General features: G+C 37.9%; 1 protein-coding gene across 1 annotated transcript in view; it reads left to right on the top strand.

The window, feature by feature from the left end:
* Positions 1-933: 933 nt before the first annotated feature.
* DYNC2H1 (dynein cytoplasmic 2 heavy chain 1) overlaps positions 934-20,429 on the top strand; it is a 156,919-nt gene continuing 137,423 nt past the window's right edge. Inside the window, exons 1-20 of the mRNA XM_069014810.1 lie at positions 934-1,260; positions 3,627-3,797; positions 4,306-4,441; positions 4,758-4,876; positions 5,431-5,575; positions 6,346-6,578; positions 6,818-6,952; positions 7,046-7,159; positions 7,341-7,452; positions 7,609-7,733; positions 8,834-9,009; positions 10,384-10,579; positions 11,131-11,226; positions 11,689-11,841; positions 11,952-12,050; positions 14,218-14,357; positions 14,448-14,676; positions 15,133-15,260; positions 16,537-16,652; positions 17,931-18,058. Of these exons, the coding sequence (XP_068870911.1) occupies positions 1,060-1,260; positions 3,627-3,797; positions 4,306-4,441; positions 4,758-4,876; positions 5,431-5,575; positions 6,346-6,578; positions 6,818-6,952; positions 7,046-7,159; positions 7,341-7,452; positions 7,609-7,733; positions 8,834-9,009; positions 10,384-10,579; positions 11,131-11,226; positions 11,689-11,841; positions 11,952-12,050; positions 14,218-14,357; positions 14,448-14,676; positions 15,133-15,260; positions 16,537-16,652; positions 17,931-18,058 (2,952 nt within the window). The 5' untranslated portion in view covers positions 934-1,059. The remainder of the gene's footprint in view (positions 1,261-3,626; positions 3,798-4,305; positions 4,442-4,757; positions 4,877-5,430; positions 5,576-6,345; positions 6,579-6,817; positions 6,953-7,045; positions 7,160-7,340; positions 7,453-7,608; positions 7,734-8,833; positions 9,010-10,383; positions 10,580-11,130; positions 11,227-11,688; positions 11,842-11,951; positions 12,051-14,217; positions 14,358-14,447; positions 14,677-15,132; positions 15,261-16,536; positions 16,653-17,930; positions 18,059-20,429) is intronic.

Genomic DNA, 20,429 nt, shown 5'->3' with positions numbered 1-20,429 from the left:
GTGGAAGCGCCGCCGGGGCGGGGCCGCGCCGGGCCCGCCCCCGGGAGGGCGGGGCTGCCGCGCGCGCTTCCCGGGCGGAGGGGGAGCCGTGCGGGGCCGCATGCTCTGGCGGGGGTCGTGGGCCGGTTAGAGCTCAGCGGTCGCAGCGAAATAAATGGGGAAACGCCACCCCTTCCAGTCCCTTCGAACCCGCGAGGTCACAGCCCGCACCGGGGGGGGGGAGCTGCCGGTCGTCTCCCGCCAGCGCTGGAAGCGGGTGTGGGGCTGGGGCAGCCGCCTGCCGAGAGGCGCGAGCGGTGGCCGAGTTCAGCGGCAGCTGCTGGGCGGGACGGGATGCGCTGTGTCCCTTTACAAACGCTCTGGAGAAGCGGCCGGGAGCGCTGAGCGGGGCGCGCATCGCTACGCCCGCACTGGCCCGCGAAACCACGGGCAGCCACGAGCCCGTGCTCCGGGTGTGCGGTCCGAGCACTCGCCCAGCGCTCCCCGGGGCCGGGCCCGCAGTCCTGCGCCTTGCTGTACCGGGCACCACGGGCTCCTTAGCGGAAGCGATCCCTAGCGGGGCAGGGGTAAGGGAAATGCGCCAAGTACTGCGGCGGCCGTGACACCGTGACGCAGCTGGTGGCAGGAGAGATGCTGCGGTGAACCCTGGGGAAGCCTGCCAGCGGCTCGGACCAGCTAAGCCGCGTGTGACTGCCCCGTGCTGCTGCCGTGCCGGGAAGAGCGCAGCATCTTCGCCGCCCAGCCCCGCCCATCGGGCCCGCCCCGCCCCGTCCCGCTGATAGCCCAGCGCGTCGATCGCCGCCTCCTTCCCCGTCTTGCCCGGCCCCACCCGGACTTAGCCCGCCTGCGCGCCAGGGCCGCCATCTCCGGTCACCATAGTGACGGGTCCCGGCGACGCTGCGACGGCTCCGGGCCTCTCCCCCTGTGCTTCAGAGCGAGCCGCCGTCCTTCCCGCCGTGAGCCCCTTGGGTCTTCTCCCGCCAGCGCCTGCATGTGCTCCCGTGCGGTTCTGGATCCGCCCCCGCCTTGATCCTGCCTGGCGGGGTGCGTGCCGCCACCATGGCCGGGGAGGGAGACAGGAGGAAGCGCTTTATTTCAGCCACGGCTGCCAACTACTTCGGGCTGGACCCGGCGGGCGGTGCCGCTGCCCTGGCCGCGGAGCTGCATTCCCGTCCGGAGCTGAGCCGCTTCCTCGACGACGGCAATGAGTTCCTGCTCGTGGTGCAGCGCTCGGGCGCGCAGCTCAGCGCCTCCAACAAGGTACCGTAGCGTCCGGCGCCTGCGGGTGCCGCGTGTCTGCCGCCTCCCGGCGTGCGAGCGGGGATGCAGAGCCCGGAGTCAGCCCGGGCTTAGTGGTCGTAAAAACTGGTGTCAGATTTGGGAGACATCTCCCTCCTGCGAGTGTTTGTGCCGGTCTCTGTGTCTGTTGCAAGGTACTGGCAGCTGCCGTGGTTTAACCCCAACTGGCAGATAGGTACACTCACCGTCCCCCCACCCTGCCGTGGGGAGAAGAATTAGAAAGAAAAGAACGCAGTGGGTTGAGATAAGAACAGCTTAATAACTGAAACGAAATAAAATATAATAATAGCTAACTACTAATATACTAATAATAGTGTTAATAATTGCAATGAAAAGGAGCGAGAGAGACGAACAGAACCCAGGAGAAGCAAGTGATGCTCAATGCAGTTGTTCACCACCCACTGACTGATGCCCAGCCTGCCCCCAGCAGCGATCGGTGCCTCCCGGCCAACTCCCCCCAGTTTATACACGGAGCATGATGCTCTGTGGTATGGAATATCCCTCTGGCCAGTTCAGGTCAGTTGTCCTGGCTATGCTCCCTCCCAGCTTCTTGTGCCCCTCCTCACTGGCAGATCACAAAGCACTGCAAAGTCCTTGACTTTGAGTAATTACTGCTCAGCGACAACCAATACATCAGTGTGATATTAACATTATTCTCATATTAAACTCCAAATATGGCACTGTACCTGCTATTAAGAAGAAAATTAACTCTATCCTTGCTGAAACAAGAACACTGTCCCCAGAGTCTGTGAAGACCATATCATGAGCTGGCAATCCATTTTTTGGTGGATTGTGCCCATGTTGGTGCAGTTTTAGCTGTATATTGTCTCTGTGAACATAAGGCGGCCTGGGGCATGGAGTTGGATGTATGATTTCCTGGGCATAGCTGCATGCAAGTGATGGGAAGGATTGCATGGGCAATGTCCGTGCAGGGAATGGGACCCAATGTGTGGCACATTGGCTGATATTTGACGAATCCTAGGTGGGCGTTTGTCCAAAGCATGCATTTTCCAAACTGATGTGTCCAGCTGCGAGCAAATCTAAGGTTCTTTGTGTGAAGTGTCCTGCCTTGAGTCTTGTGTTCAGCAATTGACTCATGGGATTGATACCATGGGGTGTGAAGTGTCACCATGTAAGGAGGGCATGGTGTGGTGCCAGCCAGACAGGCTGTACAGGCAAGGTGTGGGTCTTGACATGGGACATGTCATTGTGCAGTGAGATCAGGGACGTGGTGTCTGTTATGTCAGTGGCTTCACACACGAAGATGTATCTAAGGAGTCCTCGACGTGAAATTTGGACCAGTAACTTGCATAACTCCTTGGTTAATCTTCTGTGAAGTCTAGTGCATGCTATACTCAGGCAAGAGTAACATTTATGTACCAGTTTTTGGGGGTGCTGTTGAGCCACTGTCTAAACTACAAAGCAGCTTTCAGCAGCTGTGGAAGATCAGATGCATATTGGTGCTGTACTGTGTACTTGTTGTTTCAGTGAAGCTATGTCTGTAGGTGTTGGGCTAAAGAGTTGATAAGAAAGTAAAACTGATACTGTCCAATACAACTGAAAGCTCTTCTTACTACCCTTTGTTTCTTTTAACAGAAAAATAGTACACAGATGTATACAATTGCACAGAATCTGGGATTTCACTTAGCATATCTTTTTGCTATTAATTTATCAAATGTTTAATATATTTCCCTTTCTGTGAATTCTCCTCAGCCACAAATAGTTTCAGTAATTACTTTATGGCAATTTTTGGAACTTTACCCATAAGTTTGGTTGTGGATGGAACATTAGTCATATTACAATTTATGGTTTTACTGATGAAGGAGCATGCCTTTCTCTGTCCTTGAGAAATTTATGAATAGAGTTATGTATTTAGAAACTCAGGAGAACAATGCAGAATATTTAGACTATAGAAAAATTTTCCCAAAGGTATGTAGCATAAAAAGACAAAAAAAATAATAGGTTTCATGCTTAGTTTTCTCTAGGCACAAGAGAGAGTTTGTTTTGTCCAGACAAAGCGATAAGTAGAGTTTTCAAAATATAGTAAGAAATTATGGTATTTGCAGACATTACATGCTGTAGAAGGCTTTATGTATGTGTTGTTGGAAGTCAGGTTCCTATGGACTCAGAAATGAGTATAATAAAAACTTTAATTTTCTCTGCAAATCAGATACTGCCAGAATTTTATCAGAACCCAGAGGGAGTAATAAGGTATTTTATATTTTATTCTTGATGCCAATTGTTTGTGTAAATGATGTATGTAATTTGGTATAATATGCAGTCAGTAACAGCTTTCTAAACAAATCCTGTCTTCTTGATTATTACAGATTGAAGCTACCGATTCAAAGAATAGCGTGTTGGTGTTCTTTAAGCTGAGACCTGATGTAATTACTGAGGATAATCTTCACAGTAATATTCTTGTGTCATCTATGCTAGATTCACCAATCAACACCCTTTATCAAGCTGTACGACAAGTTTTTGCACCAGTATTACTGAAGGTGAGCAATATGCCAGTTTAAATGTTCTGTAGCTTTATATTGAGACACTGGAATTCAATTGGATGTTACGTAATTCTGAGCTAAATATTTTATGTTGTGAAACCAAAGTATTTGAGGAGATTAAACAATGGCTGATAGTTATAATTTCTAAGTTAAAGAAAGTACTTAAGCTCCTATCAGTAAGGATTAGAGGAAAATTCTGGTCATACACATGCCTGACTGGAAATGTGGAATACACTGGCCAGTGGTGGTTGATTTGGAAAACAGCTCACACATTTGCAGAGTGCCTTTATAAACCCAACAACTGACTTGTGATTTTGTGATAAAAATGCTTTTTAATGTATTATTTTCAATTGTTAAATGAGAAGGCTCTTCTTTGACTTTATAGACAAAAAATGCTACATTGTCCCACCACGTGGTTTGTACTTAATCTGAATTTTATATATTTTTTAAGAAAATAGTAATTGCTCTATCATGTGAGTCACAATTTTTAAAATTTTCATTACAGGATGAGAAGTGGAGTAAAGCATTTGATCCCAAACTCCAGAAACTTCTAAGTGAGCTTGAAGCTGGCTTGTGTACTGCTCTCAGAAGACCAGATCCCAGTTACACAGGAACAAAATTCAGTGAAGATGATGTGCGAGGTTTGTTTTGCAATTATATATTTTATAGTTAATTTTGAATTCAGAGTAAATAATTTATTTACAAGTTGAATGTTTAGGCTTCTCAGTGATTGCACAGTGTGAAATATAACTGGTTGTTGTTAGTAGACTGGAATTACTGGTGGTCATGCCAGGAGACCAGAGTTGAGTTTTATACTGCATCTAGTCAGGATCAGAAGTTTAAGGATATTTACATAATCATATAGTAAAAATTTGCTTTAGAAAGTATGTTCTGACTGAACATATTTTATAAACATTCATTTATTTTATATATAAATATTTTCTATTTTATTTGCAGCTGTACTTACACCAACAGATGAATTTCAGTTCTGGAGAGAATGTTCTCGTCATGGAAGTAAAGGGTGTAGTAAAGAGAGAGCTTCATATTTTAGAGACCTATTTGAGGACATTGCAAAAGTATGTTTTATTTTGTGTGATCAGTGATACATTTCTGGACTTAGTAAAAAACACTCTTCTATGAAATATATGTCAGTATGTCAGTATATGTACACTCTTTCCAGATATATGAATATATAAAGATTTAGTTATTTTTTTCTTAGGCAAAATTTTACTTTAAGTTATATTCATGTGAGTTGTAGTGATGGTGGTGCATGGGAATGCTGACATTTAATTGGGAGTGGGTTTGATCATGATCTAGGAGCTGCTGTAGAAATACAACTATATTCTACAGTTTGTGAACTGGGGATTGATTCACGAGATGAAAAGGACACTATTAATGCTCTCATGCAAAATTTTCGGCACCCACAAAGCACTTTCTTGAGTAGTACTTCAGATATCAATGAATACTTCACGTGAATAAACTTATATAAATGCTCATTTTTTTGAGAGGATTATGACATATTCTGTTGTGCAGTAAACCTCAGGAAACCACCACTTGCCAGCTTCAGAAAAGTGTAAATGTTTCTACAATACTATCTGCAAAGTAAACACATTAAGGATTTTTTTTCTAGGATTATTACAACTTGGATACTCTCTCGTTATTTGAAGTTGTAGATTTGGTGGAGACTACCAAGGATACCGTTGATGGTGTGTGGAGACAAACAGAGCATGATCCTTATCCACAGTCTCGCATGCATAATCTCTTGGATGTGATAGGTAAACCGTTATGCAGTCTTTATTATTAAATGAACATTTGAGAAAAGTCAAATGATTCCTTGAGCAGAGACCTTCTTCCTTGTAAAGGCACCAATAACAGCCCACAGCATGAAGGTACTTGCTTCTTGTAATTATGATCCATGAATATTATTTGCCTTCCAGTAGGCAATAATTCAGCCAGTTCTGGTAGATGCCTTCACACATGATTGGAAAGGTGATAGATAGTTAGAAGATGGAGTTGGATACCTTTCAGCCTGTGGGCTGGATTTGTGATACTTGCTTTGACTCCCTGTCTTTCTTTCAGAGGAGAAAATTTATTTGCATGAACCCCTATTAAAGGTCAGTTCAGTCTGTATGGAGGTGAGAGCAGGATGTGCAGAGAGGTTCTTCTCTCATTCTCTTGACAGCAGCCCCACGTTTGGGGACAGGCATAGGACAGTGAGTTTGTGTTCTGCTGCCAGCTGTGTGTGTGCATGAGAGGAAGAGTTGTGGGGAGCAGCCAGATACTGCCATTGCTGCTGATAAGGACAGGTGCTTGTGTGTGGAATCCAGAATCCAAATCCATCAGCTTCACATGTTGGACCAACCTCTGTTTACGTTGGAGATATTCAAGAGATTTATTGAATCTGAAACAAAATAATCAGTTACTGCTGCATTTGTGTGGTTTGAAATCAAGACACTACACTGTTTTTTAAAAAAATGTGATTGGAATGTGGTGTAGCCTTTAAAGGAATTACTTAAACATAACATCTTGGTTTTTTGTCTTCTAGGTGGCTCACTAGGTAGATTTGTTCAGAGAAAATTAGCAGCTTTGAATTTGTGGGAGGATACTTTTCACAGTGTTAAAGAAAATATACAAGCTGGCATCTTGATTTGTGAGCAGTGGGTGTCAGCTTGTGAATACCTAACTGGACAACTGTGGCAACCTTATACTGTACATCCATGGAAAAATGAGAAATATTTCCCTGAATCAATAGCCAAACTTGGCAAACGTCTTGATGAGGTAGAGATTTGAATTATACACATTAGTTTCATTAGACACAGAATTAAACAGCATTACTTTAAGTTACAAAAGGGAATTGAAATACTTTGATAGTCTATTCAGAGTCAGATAGTATTCCATAATCTGTTTGTCTGAGCCTTTCAAAAGTTTCTTGTAAAAAGGAGAGAGATGGGTACTTGTAAATGTAAGTTTTATGTAAAAATGCATTTGATATAGCAAATATTTTTTTTCTCTTATAGGTGCTAGCTGTTAGAACACTGCATGAAAAACTTATGTTCTTCTTGCCCGCTGGAGAACAAAATTCTTTACATCTTTCTCATGTGTTTGAACCCTTTGCTGGCCTAAATCCTGTACACTATAATCCTTACACAGAGGTATAATGCTTATTTTTGATTTATTCGCATTCTTTCTTTGTCTTTTTGCAATGTATATAGTCCTAAACTAACACACGAACTCATTATCTCTAGCCATTATGGAAAGCAGCAGTCTCTCAGTATGAAAGAATTATTGCACCAGCGCAACAAAAAATAGCAAGCAGATTGAAGAAATTTATTTCAGAAATTCAGGACAGTCCACAGCAGGTATGAGTAATTCTGTAGTCTGAAAACTTTCCTGAAGATCAAGTTATTTAATGCCTAAGTAGTCAGTTTAGGGGACAAGAGTAAGTACTTAGGGCCAAAGACAACACTACTGGATGGTGTCAGCCTATGTTTAATTTTTTTAATGAGAAAGTGATAACATTTTTAAATCTTCATATTCCAGCTTCTTCAAATATTTCAGAAGCATAAGGAACTGATAAAGCACCCAAATATAAGCAAAGAATTGCTTTTTGAAAGGGAAACATTGCTAGCAGTGCTTCAAGATTATGTCAAAGGTATTTAATTGCATTCATTTTTTGTGAATGCTAGGATCTTTTTTTACTTCTAGAATTATGTCAGTTTTCCTGGTATATTTTTAAAACTGCAGTAATGATCTAAGGTTGTTCTATTAAATTTCTGGTCTAATGCAACACATCTTTTGCATGTGTTAGACTATGAGTCAGACTTTGAAACTCGATGCCATGGTGTTCCTGGTGATGTTACTGGACCACTGTCAGGCAAGAACCTTTCTGAAGTTGTCAATAATATTGTATGGGTACAGCAGCTGGAACTGAAGGTAAGAGATTCTGTTACTGTTTACACACAATTTATCATAGAATGTAAAACATGGTATTTGACATTTCTGTGGGGAATTCCACACAGAAAAATTGTGGGCTTCCCAAGAGTTACGTAATCAAGGTTCCTTATCAGTGGTGCTGCTTGCTAAGTTTAATTATTTTAGCAGACCCAGAATGCAGTCTTTTTGTAGTAAACTGAACCTTTTCTATTAAAAAAAAAAAAAAAGACCGAAGTTCGGACAGGAGGTGTTTTTGTTAAATTTTACCCTCCAGTTTGCATTTTAAAATTGTATTTAAGATTCACAGACAGCCAGATTCTGAAATCCTAATTCTCACCTGTTATTACTAACCTTTGTAGTGTCCTCTTGTAGTCAAAGGGATTTCTTGGTAGTACACTTCGAGCTTGTGCCTCACAGGGAATTTACAGTAGTAAAAGTAAATGTACAACAATTCTGTTTTAATTTATCTTGTTTTTGTAAGTTTGTATTCACACTTTAGTAAGAAAACTTGAACATTTTTTGGAAAACATTGACCAGTGAAAACCAAAATGTTTTTTATGAACATAAGTACCCCCTGCAATAACTGTAGATTTGAATGAGAATAGAAGTTACTTATCCCAGAATAATGATTAGCCCAGTTCTGCTGATGTGTGTCAGTTGTATGTCTGCTTTATGCTGTACTAAATTTTTTAACTGCTCTCAAATCTCCACTGATTGTATTGACTAGGGTTTTAATTTGTCCACATGTAGATGTGAAATTCCATTTCAAATACATTGAGTATTATCATGGACCTTACATATACAACAGAAGACTCATGGGAGATCTGTACCTTTACAGAGAGTTAATTAAAGACTAAGTGGGATATCCTGGGGTATATTAATAGTGGTGGATGCCATTGGGGGACAGCTTATTCAGACACAATTTACTGTACAGAGAATTCAAACATCTGGGACACAGTTCAGAATTCAGGTTTTTTTTTCCTAATCAGCTTTTGAATCCCACTTGGATATTTTGTAATATTGATCCTTATTGCTGTGATTTTTCTTTTCTGATTGAATACTGAGAAGTTAAGCTTCTTTTCTTTGTTATTGTGTTTAAGGTGGATGATTCTATCAAGCTGGCAAAGGCTCTTCTGTCTGACTTACCCGGATTTCAAACTTTTCATCAAAATGCAGATTGTTTTCTGGAACAGTTAAAAGTATATGAGCAAGAACAATTTGATGATTGGTCTAGGAATATCCAGTCAGAATTATCAAATCCCAAGTCAGGACTTTGGTAAATACACTCTTTTTAAAATAATGTTTATTAAATAATGAAATCTGTAGTGTGGGCTTCTAATTCATTAGAACTTGACAAAGGAAATAAAAAAAAATTACAGGATTAAGAATGAGTGGAGAGACAAAACAATTTATTATACTTTCATCATCCTGCCAGTCTTGCTTGGTAAGCTGAAGTATACAGAACAGTATTATTAATAACTAATTAATAGCTAATATTGCAGATTAATAACTAATCTTGCAGTTCCTGTTAGCACCTGGAATGAAAGATATGTTTGATTTTCTTGTTGTTTTTACTTGTTACCCATTGTAATCCTTAGAGTGATAATGTATAGAAACCAGATGATATGGGAGTATATCTGTAATATATAGATGACACATGCAGAGTAAAAAATTAATTGTTATTCACAAGAAATTCTGCAGTCTACATAAGGCAGATGAAAGAAGGGTAAACATATCAATTTAAATTTTATTAATTTTGTTTCCCAAAATAATAAAACTTCTTTGTGGGATATTAAAATATATTTTAACAGTTTTTTTGGTTTAGTTGATTGGCTACATAGCTTCTGTCTTCAACTCTGAATGTTGCAGAATTCCTCTGAAAAGAATTTGTCTGCAGTTAAAAAGGCTACAGGAGTTGATACTTAAGTGAAAACCTTTAATGAAAATACTCAAAATATATAATAGCCATCTAATTTATTAGCATCATATTGTTGTTGTGAGATCTTAAAAGATGTGATGTGGTTAATTAAAAGAACAAGAAAACAAGTAGCTCCATACAGAGGGGAATGCAATGGATATGGGAAGTGGAAAAGAGATGAGAAAAAAAAAAGAAAAAAAAATGAGTAAGGCTGAAGTGTTTATGAAAGGATGGTGGTAGAAGCATTGCTAAAGTAGAAAAAATATTGGAGTAAAGTCTGAAGATAGGCTGATGTTCTTATTAGCATCTGGTTGAATATACCAAAACGCTCCATTGATGCAAATTCTGGTTCTTAGATTGGTTCCCTCATTATTTTCTTCCCCTTTGCAGCACTGAAGACTGGGGCTGGTAAAGTGCCTGCTTGAGAGAATATGATGGATACAGTGTAATTTAGAAATACTGTCTAGCTGTGAGTTACATGTTAGCTATTGTCACAAACCAGAAAAACTTTATAAGCAAAAATGATAGGCATTGTTAATTCTGTCTTATCTTCATTGGCTTTGAATAAAAGCAAAGGTTACTAGAATAATTTATGAGTAAATTAAAATGTTAATAACTATAGAATAAATAGAATGACATCAAGCTGTTTAGAATAGTTTGTTGTATTATGGTGAAATGCACCTAAGGATAAATATCAAATTATAGTCAGTAATATGATTGATTTTGGTTCAGTATCCAAGCTAATAGCCCTGTGATGGAGCTGGATCCCGTTTCTGGAACATTAAACATACTTTACTCAGATCGTTTGGTGACTCTGCTAAGAGAAGTACGTCAGCTATCAGCACTTGGGTTTGCTATACCAGCTAAAATACAGCATGTTGCAAACACTGCACAAAAGTTCTGCAAGCAGGCAGTCATCCTCAAGCAGGTATAAGATTATGCCATAATAACTTCCTGTTCTGACTTCCCATCTTTAGTTTGTAGAACTTTTCTACAGTGCTGTCTTTTCTGTCTGTGGGGTTAAGCTTTTCACTGTGCTTGTCTGCATGAAAGTGACTTCTTTCTTGAACAAATTAGCTAAGTCCATAAAAGACAAAAAAGTAAAGATATGCTTTATGGTTTCAGAATGTGTCTTCTTTTAAAATACAGTATTAAAGCCATATGAAGTTACTGTAAAAAATAAGACAAGTAATTGATCACCAAGTTTTAGTCCCAGTTTTTTATAATTGTGACTAAAGGGAGTTGTCATAAAATGGAGCAACTTGCTCGCCATTGCTAGTTTTCAACTGAAAATATATTAGTAAGCATTTTAATGGGGTTTTTGGGGGTGGGTGGTATATTTTTTTGGTTACACTCAATGCCACTCAATTAAATTTCACATGGGGTGTCACTGATATTTGAGATACCCCTACAACTAAGGCAAAGATGATGTAAGACCTTTTATTTGTTCTAGTCAATTTAAGCTCTCCTTTTTTACAGGTGGCACACTTCTATAATTCTATTGATCAACAAATGATTGGGAGTCAGAAGCCAATGATGTTACAATCTGCTCTAGCATTTGAACAGATAATTAAGGTGAAGGAATTCCCCTCTCTTTGTCTTTTTAATTTCAGTGGTGTCTGTGCATATTCTGTGCCACTTTTTCTACGTTTATTGCATTGTAATTTAAAAAATTATTTCTTGATAAACAGGTGAAGTTGATTAGCAGTTATTAATGTCACATTTTTGATGTTGATCTGTGCAGAACAAAGGTGTCCTCTAATCTTCAGTTGTCTGCTTATGTTTGTGGAGCAGAAGTCTCAGCATCAGTTCATCTATTTCAAACTCTTAGGAGTCTGTCATTATTCCTTCTCCACTGCACTGATGTAGCTATAATGCTATGCCCCTCTATGTCTGTGATTTACCAGATTATTTTGTCTCTAGTGCAGCTAGGGAAAGGGAGGAATAAAACCATCTTTCTCATATTATCACTTCCTGTATGCTAGCTGGTAGACTTTTTTTGTCATTAAATCTTACAAAGTTTGTGTGTTTTTAAAGCATTCAAAATCTGGTCCTGGAGGAAAAGCTCAAATAACATGGGATAATCCCAGAGAACTAGAGGCTTATATCCAAAAACTCCAAGCTGCTGCTGAACGGCTTTCCACTGAAAATAGAAAACTAAGGAAGTGGCACACAAACTTCATTCAAAAGGTATATTTTCCAGATGAAATTGAAATCATGTTTATTATGGCATACCTTAACCTTTTTTTGATTTACATGATAATGAATATGTTTATTATCCCTTAAAATTCTTTTAACAGGTCATATCGCTTATGAATATTGATCTACTTCGGCAGCAGCAGCGTTGGAAAGAGGGACTTCAGGAGCTCAGAACTGGTTTTGCCAGCCTTGAGTCACAGGCAGGGTTTGATTTTCATGCTGCAAACTGTGAACATTTGACTTTTCAACAGTAATCAAGAATTAAGACTCAAACATAGCATGATTTAATTAATTTTGATTAAGGAGTTATTGGCTGTCTTAGGAAAACATCTGTGTCCTATTTAATGCCAGATGTGAGGTAAAATCTCAGATGAGGAGGACGGAGGTAATTTATTTGTCATACTAGTAATGGGGGAAGAACTTTTGCTCAATAACAGGTGTTAGATGAGGAAATGGGAAAACCTCGGGTAATGTAGATCAGTTGTGTCTGAGCCATTAATGCAAGGTAAAATGAAGAAATTGGTAAAGATAGTGAGTGATCCCCACACAGAATAGAACAAATGTATAAAATTTAGAATTAAAATGCATTTCTGCCTGAAATAATGAGAAAAACATATTTTTGTTTGTTCACTTATCAACTGACAACTTTTAGGGTAGAATCATAGAATCATTAAGGTTGGAAAAGACCCTTAATATCACTGAGTAAAATGTCAAAGATTTTGATTAAGAATATCATATTATCAAAGTGAGCTATTTTGAGTTATCATTCAAGTCAGTTTAATTTTTCCTATAGCCTTCAGCAATCAAAGGACTCTATTCTTAGATGGACATGTTGTTCTTATCCTTTGTAATGCAAATGCAGATTACTTTTGTTGGTATTTGCCAGTCAAATAAATACAGTATCTTTACAGTATTTTAATTCTAATTTTGTTTCCAGTCTCTCAAGACAATATGAAAAATAAGTGTATTGATTCAGCTTCTGGCTTTTAATTTCTTTTGAAGTTTAATTTGCAGATTTTTATCTTAAAATCAGTATGAAAATAATCTAGATTTGCTTTAGAATCTGTTTGAAAATTATTTTGGTATTGCACAGTATTTTTAGATGGAAAATTACCTGAACTGTATTGAGTCACTCTTTAAAAATCTTTGAGTAGAAGTGATAAAACTTAACCAAATGTATATTTTTTTCACATTCCAAAAATTATAAGATGGTGTAGTCTTACTGCTGTCATCATCAAGATTTTATGTATTTCTTTAAAAACTCCATTTATAATTGTCTTAAGGCTTAATTAAGACAATTTCAGGTTTTCTTAATCTCTAGAATCTTTCTCTTGGAGGAGCTCCTGTGGGCAGCTTTGAACTGTAGGGCAGACCTGAAGTGTGTAGCTTCCTGCAGCAACCCCGGACTGCCTCCAAAGCCCTGTCTGAAAATCTCCAATTAAACAAGAGAACCTTTTAGGCTGGAAGAAATTTCTGATTTATTTTCTAGCTTCTGTTGTACTTTTGCAAATCGCTGCATGACTTGCAAATGACCATTTAGCTCAGTTAGAGCATGGTGTAATAATGCCAGGGTAATGGGTTTGATCCCTGTAGGGACAATTCACTTAAGAGTTGGACTTGCTGATCCTTGTGAGTCCCTTCCCAAATCTGTGATTTACAGAACTTGACTGTATGATAAGGTTTTACGTGTTTTTATAGTGCAGTGTAGCAGATTCCAATGAAAATTGGAATTCTTTGAGGTAAAATCTTCCGTTAATTTATTAGTTAACATTTATCTGTGGAAACACACAAGAATTTTTATAAATACTATTTAAAAGGCAGCTTACATATGACAAGAAAATAGAAGGTGTGATACAGGTTTAAATATCTCATTTGGCCAGCTCTTTATGTTATTTCCAGCAGAGTCCTACTCATTTTAGAGAACCTTGAAGAACGTTCTGGTAAACCAATGGGTGATGAACCTCAGTGAAGTGCTTATGCTGATCTGCCATAGAGACTGTTTGATTTGGATATTTTTTTTATTCCTATATTAATTTGAAATAAATGCAATAAATCTAATAAATGCAATAACTGGTCACATAATCAAAAACTCATATCTTGTGTTAGAAGGGACCCACAAGCACCATCAAATCCAACTCACTGCTCGTCACAGGACTACCTATAACTGAACAGTGTGACTTAGGTATGTTGTCCAGGTGGACCTTAACCTCTGACCAGCTTGGTGCTGTGACAAAGTCTATTCCAGTTTTGTGATCACTGAATTTTACTAAGATCCTGGTCTTCAGATTTTATACCATGTGCAGTTTCATCTTATAATTATGGTTTGGGGAATAAAATAAAAGAAAAATAAACATTGTTCAATTTTAGGGTTTCAAATCGAGTGATATGAAAGCTTGGAGACAACACTGGAATCATCAACTTTACAAAGCTCTGGAGCATCAGTATCAAATGGGCTTAGAAGCACTCAATGAGAATTTACCAGAGATAGTTATTGATCTAACATTCAAGTAAGATTTTTTTTTTGACCTTAAAAGAAAATATTCAGGTGCAGATTACATTCAAGTATTAGTTTTTCTATTATTTGTTTCACTTTTTAGGCAAGGCCGGTTGCAATTCAGGCCTCCTTTTGAAGAAGTACGAGCTAGATATTACAGAGAAATGAAGAGATTCATCTCCATTCCAAATCAGTTTAGGGGAGTAAGTGAAGCAGAAGATGAGTCTATATTCACTGTTATGACCGAAAGAAATGCAAATGGGTTTCTGACCGCTTTCAGTAAAGCAGAAGATTTGTTCAGAAGGCTGACAGATGTTTCTAATCAATTCAAGGTATTTTCAATATTGGGCTGACTCATGCCTTTTTCTCTTAGATTTGTAACATTTTATGCTTTGGGCATTCTAGAAGTAGCTGAGCAATGACATTTGTGCATTGTTGTCCGTTTCTTCAAGGCAGATAAGCAAAAGCTTAGCGAGTCCATCCATGTTAAGCCAACTGCTTAAGCACATGCCTGACTTGAACTATATGTATAGTTCCCTTTGAAAGCTCTGTATAATAGCTGACTTTTCAGTCTTCATGTTTTGATTCTCCTTAAATGTGTGAATCTTGTCAAACCATTTTTACCTCCTGATTTTTGCACTAAGAAAATCTACAGATAATTGAAGGAGAACAAAGGTTAAAGAGAATGTAACTTGAAAATATTATGAAAATATTTTAAAGTTACTGAGAAACAGTTTTTAATCTGGAAACTATTTCTTTCCCATGGAATAAAAAATAATGTTGGAAAGGAATGGATCGTAATTGGCCAAGTAGATATGGAACCTTTGGTGAAGACACATCTTTCTAGCAAACAGGATTGGGAAAAAAACTTCAAGGCACTAAAAGTGAGAGGGAAAGAAGCAGAACGTCTTCCAAGGTATAGTGTAATTCTGTTCTTTTGTTTGAATAATGTATTCTATCAGGTATTTTAAAGGTAATAGTAAAATAGAGATTTTCTTTTTATATGAAGATATAGATAGAATTTCAAGTGGTTTTAAAATGTTGATGTACTTCTTAAATGTTTAGATATTAATTTTTCATTTTTATTTTTAGATACTTGCTCTCTTTTATCTGTGCCACTTTCTCTCAAAACTTTTAATTACTTCCTGTGATCTAATGGGAATCTAATGTGATCTAATTTCTCCTGTGATCTAATGTGATCTAATTTCTTCAAAATTCAGGGCTGATTTTGAAATACTACAAAACATAATATTTTAACAAATCTTTTAGCTAAGTCCTGTACATGTGAAATATATATGGCAGTTAAGAACAGACATTGTAAATATTTGTCATGGAATAATTCCTGTGTTGAAACATTTGATTACCTCTTATAGTTTAAAATATGCTAATGCAGGCTTTTATTCTTACATATATTCACATGAATTTATTGTACTATATGGTTAGAGCTCTCAAGTAAAACTGGTAGGAATCATGTTCAGAACAAGGAAAAAGGTGGGATTTCATGCTGGAGAATGGACTGGTAGAACTTGCCGGCTAGTGATACTCTGAGTAGTAAAGATTTCCATGAGTTCATGGACAGACTGAATAGAAGAGAAACTGGCTGATGTGCCTTATAGCCAGAAACAACATGTTGCTAAGAAATCCATGAGTTGAAAATATTGGTGTTGAGGGAGGATTTCTCAGGAAGATCTCAAATAAGGTAGACCGTTTTCTTAGTGTTCTTTAGGCAACTACTTATGGTCGCTGGTATGTTAGGTATGGGGCCTTGAAATGACTCTCTTTGGCTTTTCTTCTGTTCTTACTACTATTGAAGGCTCAGTTAGTAAACTCTTATGGAAATGAGAGAATTAAAGACATGAGTATACAAACAATGAAAGTATTTTTCTTTTGAGTATGGTAATAGCCTTTCAGAATTTTATGGCACTGGTTATATAAAATCACGCCATTTTCTAACTGTTTGGAGAAGCAGAGCATGGGACCTCAGTCCTCATAAAACTGAAAGTATAATTGTTATAAATATTTCAATACTATGAGTAATTTTCCCAATAAGCTATGACTTTATTTGTAGAATTATAAAGGAAATTTTTCATTAAGCTACAAAGGGTAAACTACAGATGTTCATAGATCTTAGAGATACTGACATATAAGTATGCTACTGAATGTTTGCTCTCTTTTAATCTCTTTTTTTGAAGCATGATCAGAATAGATTGTTTAACTGTTAATTGCAACCCTGTGAAAGCTGTAATTGATGATTTCATCCAGAAGTTGTACGACATTCTAGTTGTTTCTTTGAGAAAATCTATTCAAGGTAAATAATTTCAATGAATAGTATTTTGTTTGTTTCTGTTGTACTTGGGCACATTTGTGTTAATGTAAATACTCTTTTAAAGAAATATTGTGCTTTCAGGCACAGTGAACTGCAGAAATCACAATGCAGAGAAAGTAATCTGTTACAGCTGTGTATTCCACAATATTACTTTTTCACTATGGATGTAACCTAGGACCCTTTGATGTCCGTTGTGTATCTTTCCTGTTCTCTTGTTTTTGCCACTTCTGTTCCAGGTGTAAAAGAATACATACGAACATTATTTTGCATGTTTCCTTTATCTGAAAGAAAATTCTGTTGCTTCCAGGAGGAAAATTTATTTGATGTTTGAGGGAGGAAAACCTCCTAGGTGTTTGAGAAGGCATCGTAAAATGTTGTAATAAAAAATGCTGTTAGATTTTCCTTTTACAAATTGAAATACTTCATGCAGAGTCTAAAATAATCTAGACTTACTCCATAGAATTGCTTGTTGCTTAGATTGTCAAAACTGTTAAAACTGTGTTGAAGAATGCAAAACATTTCCTTATTTTGGGTGGTTGATCTATATCTGGAACAGTAGGACAAAGTGGAATAAAGTGTACATGATGAGGAATAACAGTGCTTTGTGCTTTAAATCTAATGATTTAGAAACAGGAAACATAGAACAGGGATTGTGCAGAAAGTGAATTACTTCCATAGCCTGAAAGGTGAATCTTTCCTGGAAGATTTCCCGGAGCTATACAGCTCCTTTCTCGGTAGCAGAAAAGATTTACCTTGGTAGGTAAAAACAACATTATAGCTTATTCAGGCATTTGTTTGTGAGACTTTTCAATATGTAAAGCAAGGTGGCTTTAGTTGTTAGCTTCTTTAAAAGAGCCAAACTAAAACAAACAGAAAAAAACCCCAAAGAACCCAAAACCTATTTTAACATCTTTCTGTTTACTTAAAAAAAAAGAACTATATAGCTTTTGAAAGTAATAAATAAATGCCTATATGTATATAATACATAAATAAATGTATTTATGGTTAATGTTCAGAAGGGACTAATACTTATGGTTTAAATCATACACTGAATGCAGTGGATCACAACTGAAAAGCTGTGTGTAAACACAAATCTGCAATTTTTGTTCAGGTAATAGACAAGATTAGAGTCTGCAATTTGTTAAGTAAATTCTTTGCATACTTATGAATGATGTTGTATCATTGTGCATTTGTCTGATTTGGATGTTTAAAACTACAAATATTTTCTCTGTGGTGACTTTGTTTTCCATCTTTATGTAGCTCATCTATGTGATGTTTCTACATTTCTTACCGATGCCATGGAAACACTAGTGATTAGGCCCCAGACTGTAGAGGAAATAGCAGAAGACAATTTAAAATATTTAAGCCTAAATGAACGAAAAGAAGGGGTAAGATACTATTTTATTCTGTTCAGAAAAACAGCTATAAAACTAATTACTTTATAGTATGGAAACTTACATTTAGTAATAACTAATAAAGATCATCCAGAGGTCATATAGGGTCAGGGCAGTAGTCCATGTAGCACAGTAACTTGTGTCCAGCAGTGGAGTGATTTATCTAGATGAAAATATAAAATTAGGGTAGCATATTTGATACTTTTTACTTCTAATCTTCAACCAGAACCTTGTTGATTTTTTTATGTGGTTCTTGAGCATATAGTAACACTTCGTGGATTTCTTTTCCACAACCTTCCCTCGTCTTCTCTGGAGAGCAAATACATGTTTGACATCCAAAATACACTCTAGTAAAGTGTAGATCAATTAACCATTACATGAAGGACCCCTCTTTTCATTTTTTTTCCAATTGCCACCTGTTACCTTCATAATGTTTTTGTCTTAAACTGGGAGAGATATGGGCCAAACAGTTCCTATTCTTTCTTTTCATGGCACATGACTGTAGTCTTCTTTGTTGTGTCTGGTATCAGCCATCTCTGTTGTAGACTGAAGAGTGTTAGTTAATCTTATCTTTCCTTATGCATAAACTCACTCATAACTTTGATCATCCTTGTTGCCTTTTGATAAGTCTTTTCTTTCTATTTCATTTTTCTGTGTGACCAACAGATTTTTCTCAATTTTTAAGATCTGAACAAACCATGGATTTACATGATGAAATAGTAATATTACCTCTTATTATCTTTTTGGTCTCTGTGACTCAGAACATTTGATTTGCTTCCTGCTCCGTAGATTAAGCTCACATTTTGGTAAAACTAGCTGTCATAACCCCAAGATACCAAGTCTGAGGTGCAGTTTTTATCTTAGGACTCAGCTTGTATATGTGAAATTTATTTTTTCACATTTGTGTCACTTCATGGTTATCTACTTGAATTTTACTTGTCACCAGTATCATCAGTCATTATTTCTTCTACATTCATTCTGTAGTTTTTTACAGGTGAAGTATTTTAATGCCTGAAATAACGTAGTATCATCAGTAAACTTTATCATCTCACAGGCTGGTCTCCTTTTCCAGTTCTTTTATAAGCACTTTGAGCAGTCCAGAACAGATATCTACAAAACTCCATGGGTGATACTTTTTGATTGCAGGAACTAGCCGTTTCCTCCTAATACTGTTTCCTGTCTTTTACCAAATTAATTATCTGTGCAAAGACCTTTGTTCTTATGTCAAGGTTACCACTTTTCCTTAAATGCCTTGGATCAGAGTTTGTGTTAAAAGCCTTTTGGAAACTCAACTGGAATATATGATTTAACTTTCCTTCATCTGTACCTGTACCGATGCCTTTAAAGAGCTTTGGTTCTACAAGATTGTGGAGTTCTACAAAACCCATATTAGCTCTTCCCCACTGGACAAGATTTATCCTTTGAAAGATTCAGTTCTAAATGAGTGCATCTGAGTTCAGGTGTTTATGTGCAGGTGTCTGCCGTGCATATGCTGTTAATATACTCGGCAGAAGTCTGGTCCAGTTGCCCGAAAGTGCAGTTCTAGAGTTAATCGAGATGCGTTTCCAGCATCCTCACAAGGCTGGCAGATGTAACAGATAAGTTCTGGAGGCCTTTACCTTCCTGTAGTTGCAGCTGCAGGCCGTGCAAGTGCCACAGGACATCTCGGATGGCCCAATAGATGTATTTGGGAGGAACTGAATTAAGTCCCAGCGGTATAGTCAGCTGCAGCCTGGAGCAATCCTTGTTACCCTGGCGTATGCACCTTGTGGCTCATCCTCCTGAGATGATTTCTTAGCTCCACTGAGAGCTCAGTGCAGTTATTGATGCATAGGTGTCTACTGTTTGAGGGATGTCCTGCATATCAGAGAGCTCCATACAAGGCTCAAGGTAGGTAGGACACAGGATGTATAGGAAGCCCCATAACTTTCGGGGCTGTGAATGTAAGGCAGATGGGATAGAGTAGAGGATCTCAAGTAGTGCTGGAAGCCTCTGTCATTAAATAATTGAGACCTTGGTATCAGTGGAGTTTTAGATGTCTGCTTAACAAATCCACATACAGACAGCTAATTTTAGCTTTGTCTTGCATACAGGTTATCTGCTTGGCCCTTTACTCAGTACATTTTGTAGGAACTCTGGGAGAATTATTGGATATTGAAGAGAATTACTTTGTAGTACTGTTGCCTGTTACCTCTTTTTAATTTTTAAAGGAAAGCACGCATAACAGGAAATTTTGGTAAATGTATAGAACTGTGTGTGTTTATCTCAGATGATTCTTCTGACTTACATAGTTTAAAAGAGTTGGTTTGGTTTTTCTTTTGAATTCTGTTGTCTCTTAATATGTGGGAAAAAAAGATGGATTTTT

The sequence above is a fragment of the Aphelocoma coerulescens genome, chromosome 1 (genome assembly GCF_041296385.1).
Source record: "Aphelocoma coerulescens isolate FSJ_1873_10779 chromosome 1, UR_Acoe_1.0, whole genome shotgun sequence".
Lineage (NCBI taxonomy): Eukaryota > Metazoa > Chordata > Aves > Passeriformes > Corvidae > Aphelocoma > Aphelocoma coerulescens.
Note: the sequence above shows the minus strand (reverse complement) of the source record. Positions and strands in the feature narration are given on the sequence as shown.